The sequence below is a fragment of the Cyphomyrmex costatus genome, unplaced genomic scaffold (genome assembly GCF_001594065.2).
Source record: "Cyphomyrmex costatus isolate MS0001 unplaced genomic scaffold, Ccosl1.0 scaffold123, whole genome shotgun sequence".
In the NCBI taxonomy this organism is placed as follows: domain Eukaryota; kingdom Metazoa; phylum Arthropoda; class Insecta; order Hymenoptera; family Formicidae; genus Cyphomyrmex; species Cyphomyrmex costatus.
This window is the reverse complement of record NW_017275207.1, coordinates 6,079,274-6,085,350: the sequence shown is the minus strand read 5'-3', so window position 1 is coordinate 6,085,350 and position 6,077 is coordinate 6,079,274. Positions and strand designations below refer to the sequence as shown.

Genomic DNA, 6,077 nt, shown 5'->3' with positions numbered 1-6,077 from the left:
CCACTTCGTCAGTTTCGAGCCGATTCTACCTTTCGTATTTTTTTTTTTTTTTGCAATTTCATCTCACAATTCATGGTCTCCAAAATTAGTGTCCGCGTGTCGCCGTCGAGAGAAATTATTTTCTCGATGTATTCGTACACACTAGGGGGACAGAGAGAAGGAGAGACCGAGACAGACATAGTGCGATAGAGTTCTATTTTGAGATCATACGGTGTAGCGTGATTGGACGAAAGATGGAAAATATTTGGAAAAATAATTATAAATAAAATAATAACGTCAAATACGTTAACATTAAAAATCATGCGAACAGTACGTGTTAAGGTAGAATATGCACTTGGAAAATGTATACAATATATTTTCATGTACGCACGTATGGAAATATTAAAAAAAAATTTAATTCAGCAAATAAAAGCATTTATATAAACTATAATCAGACTTTGTTCCCGAAACACAATTGTTTTTTGTTTTTCAACAAATTTTTTGCTTGTTTTTAAATAAACTCAAAGATTGATAATAACACGTTTAGACGAAATGGTCGTTTTAGAAAACAATTTTGATAAAACAAGATTGATAAGTAAAATAGAGCGTACATAATTTATAAGTAAACTCAAATGAGACAAAAATATTCTTGTAAACTATTACGTTTATGTATTGAGTTTACCTCTGAAATTATATTTGCATATTATGGGAAACATCTTGTATAAAAAATTTATCAATTTAGATAATGTTCTTCTCAGTTTAGACAAATAACAGATTTTTACTAATGCATACAATAATCAATCAAACATTTTTTTTATATATACAGATACGAAAGTAACTAAAATATCTTAAGAATATATGTATATCTCAAGACATTACTAAAATATAAACATTTTATAGAGTGTTATATTATTACGTATAAGTATCTAAAATTTCAATATAATACTTCTATTGACTTAAATTATTTAACTTTTTTATTTTCATTGATTTCTTTTATAAAATCGTATTTTATAATACTTTGCAAAAAAATTAAGTAGCATTACAAATAAAATAAATTTTTTATATATACTAATAAATTTTTTTTAAATATTTGTACAAAAGTTTATTCGGATATATTCTTATTTCAGAAAGTTATTTACCTAAAATCGCAGCCAAATTTAAATATTCTTCATTAATAAATATTCTTATTCAGTTATTTTCGTGATATTACCTAAATTGATAGCTTTTTTTTACAGAGGATATTTGTATCCTTAACATGTGCTGGAATATAAATAACAACAATAATAATAAAGTGTTGCGCTTTGCAATAGTTAGTTATATATTTTCCAAAATAATAAAAATATCTTGCATCCAATCTCGATACATCACTTTTGTCATGAATTTTATAAAATTGTGTGAAAAAATAATATATTAATTTATCCATATCTACGTTAAAGTAAATGTTGTTTTTTATAATATTTTATTATAATATTTACTAATTTCATAGTAGAACTTTTGCTTTTAATAAAAGCAAAACGTTTTTTGATGAAATAAACTATTATAATAAACATACTTAAAAAAATTATGTAAATAAAGTTTATGACTACGTCATAAAAATTATTGAAAGACTAATGGCTAATTTCTTCACTTGCAGATAAATTACGGATAGCTTTATCCAGAAGATATTTCCTGGATAAAGGTTATCTAGAGGTGAAGAAATTGAGCATAACAGAGTATGGGAAAATTCACAATGCACACAATAATATAAATATTTGTATCATCAAACTGCGAGATTGCAATGACATCGCCTACTTCAACAATTATGTTTTATATATAGATGCTGTAAATGTATTACGAAAATATATCAAGTCATGAAATCTTGATAAACGATATCAATCTGATGACTCACATTCATCAACATACAGGAGAAAAATAATTGCACGCGCCAACGACGGGCTCTGTCATTGTCTTATTGAATCTTTACACATTCAAAGCGCGTGCTTTAACACGTAATTCAATAATTAACGATTACTTATAAAACAAAGTACATAATGAAGTTGGGAGGGGAAGGGGAGATTTAAACGGAACTAGTTTTTGGTAAAGGTTTTAGTTTGGAAATTAGCTCGCGCCGCTGGTCATGGTACTCCTGAAAGCACGGCACGATGCATAAATTGATCTGGCATTCGGGACAATGATACTTGGTCTTCCTACGGAGTATTCTGCCGTGGGCGTCTATCGTGTTCCAGCAATGATTACAGCCTAAGGCTGGGCCCTGGCGCAACACCGGACAGTGACCTAATCGTTGATCCCTCGAAGGAGGCTCTCTGCTACTCGTCTATGTAAGCAGATATTTATCTTATAAAAAAAAACTATATAGTGATCTACTTAATCTGCTTGTATATAGCATATTAAATATATAATTCCTTTGATAAACTTTGTTGCGATTTTAAAGTAATATTTTAATATAATGAATTGCGCGCGCGCGGCTAAAGAAAAAAAAGAAATTAATTTTACGTCAACATGTTACAATCTGCTATAAAACAGGATGAATTAAATTCTTTAAATATTAATAGCTTAATATTGACATAGTGTATAAATTAATTATATTCAAATTGGGAGTTTAAAATTTTTGCACCTAATGCCCATACTACAAATTTTATCCATTAACAGCTAAAAATCGATGTTTGTAATAATTTAATTATTATCTGAATGTATAAATTAATAAATTCGGTGATTTTTTTCACGCAAATGTTTGCCGTTGATCTCGATTGAACCATACGCATCCGATATTTACCTGTGGCGATGAGGAAGTCCGTCGCAACTCTGTCGTTTTCACCCTCAATCCACCGGAAGTGCTGCTACTGCCGCTGGTCCCTAACTCGGAAGTGATAGTCGGTGTCGCCGAAGTTGTGGCTTCGTCGACACCGAGGTCTTCTTCAATCTTAAGAATGGGTGCCGGTTCAATCACTATCGAGGGGCTCGTGGTTCTGCCAGGCAGCTCCGGATGTGAATGCTGCCGATGTATCAAGTATGTCCCAGACGTACCCGGTTGCTGACTGGATAACAATGGATGCGAGTGCTGTTTCGTCAGATAGGACTGCTGGGGAACCGTTAACAAGTTGGACGACGTCGTCACCGTCAGCAGATTCGGTTGGCTGACCAACATGGTGTGCGGCGGTGGCGATATACGGGATTCCTCGAAACTCCTTGACGTTTGAGGAAGATTCAGCGTCGGCGTGGCTAGATGAACGGAGGTCGAGACAATGTGTGGTGAGAAGGACCCCGTCTCGCCGTCCGGTGACAAGTGACTCGGCTCTTTCTTCACTCGTGGCTGTCTGATTAGCAACCGAGTCCTTTTCGCTTGCGTATGCTTGCAATGAAGAACTACAATAATAAATGAATAAACCTTAGTCGTAGCGAGAGAAATCGATACATTTCCGTTTAAACGTAAAATACTGTCAAATTTTATTTTTTACAATAAAAGTTAATATCTAATATTAAAGATTAATTATTTTTTATGTTAAGAACTCCTTATTCGGATATGTCAACTGGTATATATTGATATATAAAAAAATTCATATTATATAATATTATAAAATAACATAATAATTGTATGAAACTATTAATTGTTCAAAAATTATAGAGAAATGTTGCATAAAATAAATATATTACAAGAATCATAAAACTAGATCATTGTGCTTTATCCTCTCTCTCTCTCTCTCCCCCCCTCTCCCTCCCTCCTCTTCATCCAGCTCTCTTCCCTTCTCTTTCTCACATACACAATATTTTTTTCAGATAGTTATTTTTGTACAAAATGAGTGGATTAATAATAATTGATAACAAATTATATATTGTTAAAATTGCAAATTAATATAAAAACAAGGTCGTAAAACATTGAAGAAAAGTAAGACTTTCATTCTGTTGCAAATTGTTAGAATAATTTTTATTCCTTCTGAATTATTTTTCAATCGTTTATATGAGGGATATAAATGCTTCTTAACAGTGCAATTAACAGCTAATTTTACTATATATTAAAAACTAATTTCTATTTAATTCAAATCACTCAAATGTATATTTTTCGATTATCGCGCAAAGTAGCTTTGTCTTCATTCCGCAATAACCAAAAATTTGTGATTTACAGAAACAAATTAAGGATACGAGATACAATCGTAAAATATCTTTTGAGTTATATCAAGCGCGTTCGTATTCTTTTGTGCTCAATACATGCATTACTGATTCAACTCAGCTATTAAATATAACAAATAATATAACGAATAAAAAGTTTGTTCCTGCTAAATTAGGAACGTTATTTTTTTTAAATTTATACATATATGTGTATAGCCTATATTTATTGTACAATTAATATTTGAAAAAAACCATATCTGTTTTTGTATCAAGTATCTATCATATTTTACACATCGTGGAGTAGAATTATACTAATCATTAATATAATTAAAAATAACAGAATAACAGATGTCATAGAGAAATAATGTACATTTATATACGAGTGCGCCTTTTCTAAACCTATCATATCTCACAATAAATTTACATTTTGTTCTGAAATGATAGATCTATTTTCATACAGTTTGATTTGATCTGAGATATTTAATATATCGAGTATAATTGCATTTGTTCATCATTGCATTTGCATTATTATTCAGCATTACGTTTCTATCTTAATGTAATTTTCTGTTTTTATTAACAGAAAAGCAGATAAATAAATGTACCTGGAAAAAAATGTATTAAAATAATATTCTATTATTGTATAACACATAACAAATATGTATATCTAAATTTCTTGTATACAATATAAAAAGCACAAAAAATTGAACAACTTCCAGGTATAGAAGAAAATATATAGAAAATTTGTGTCTCATATATTTATCAACATAATAACAATTAATATATATTATATATATATATAATTGTAATACATGTATTGATAAATTATCTCCATGTGTGAGGATCATAATCTTATAGTGATCGTGTCTTCACTGATCTGTACCAACACATACGTGCAAATACAGATAACGCAATTTTTTATCAAATGCTTCGTAATTTATTATTTACAAATACGACAGACTATAATCAGTCAATAATAATTAACAATAAAATCCTTATTACTCTGACATTGGATGTGTGTTGGTAAAATAATATATAAGTTAATAATATATAAGTTTTTTTGTAATGTAGTAACGATATTAAATGGTAATTAAATAGCTATCCAACAGTTTGCCGTTTGTAATTTCATTAATAACAATACACTAAAAAAAAGCAGATATATGTAATCAGACTTTAATAATTTTAAAAAATTAAAGAGGCAAAACTTTACCATAAATATTTAAATGGATACTGTTTTTGAAAAAAAAAAAGGAACAAATTTAATCAATTAACATTGTTTTAAAACAATAACAATATTAGAAGAACTGGTTCAAACTGAAAAAAAGGTGATAATGTAAACCAACCGCATTATTAAAACGATCAAAAATCAAATTAAAAATACTGCATAACATATTAATAAGAAAAATAGCCGACGCTAAAACTAATCTGAAATTTACTATTAATTACTGACTGAGTCTCATACTCGTAATTCGTAATCGGTACAATAACAAACGGTTTCATCATTACTAATACCGTTCGTAATTACCAATAATATTCTAATTATCGAAGCAATGAAATTGCGTCGTTCTAGATGATACTAAAATCTTCACTTTAATTATTGTGGTGTCTGACATAACAAAAGACTAAAAACTACAGATAATAACTTCTGTTATAAATATCAGAAGTTGCTGACACGGCATGAATCGCTATAAATCTGCTCATTTATCACATTATAGACATTCAGCTCAGATTATAAGTCGCGTATCGGTAAAGAAAAATTATGAGAAAACATAAGAACAAAATGATTTATTTTACAAAGTGAAATTTAGTTCAAAGGACTTTGTATCAAAATAACGATTGTGTCCTGTTATTCACTGGTAAGTACTAACAGCGTGACATCATTATAATACAAGCACTAATATAAGCGTTCCATTTTCACAAGTCAATATACTAAAACATGAAAAATGTAAAAAACATAAATTGTATATGATATTCAAATATATATATATATATATAAA

The 6,077-nt window shown here is 29.3% G+C and overlaps 1 protein-coding gene across 1 annotated transcript in view; it reads right to left on the bottom strand.

Annotated features, from left to right (window-relative positions):
• Window positions 1-1,691: 1,691 nt before the first annotated feature.
• Window positions 1,692-6,077, bottom strand: part of BtbVII (BTB-protein-VII) — an 11,395-nt gene continuing 7,009 nt past the window's right edge. Inside the window, exons 5-6 of the mRNA XM_018549289.1 lie at window positions 2,753-3,370; window positions 1,692-2,293 (exon numbers count right to left, since the gene is read on the bottom strand). Of these exons, the coding sequence (XP_018404791.1) occupies window positions 2,036-2,293; window positions 2,753-3,370 (876 nt within the window). The 3' untranslated portion in view covers window positions 1,692-2,035. The remainder of the gene's footprint in view (window positions 2,294-2,752; window positions 3,371-6,077) is intronic.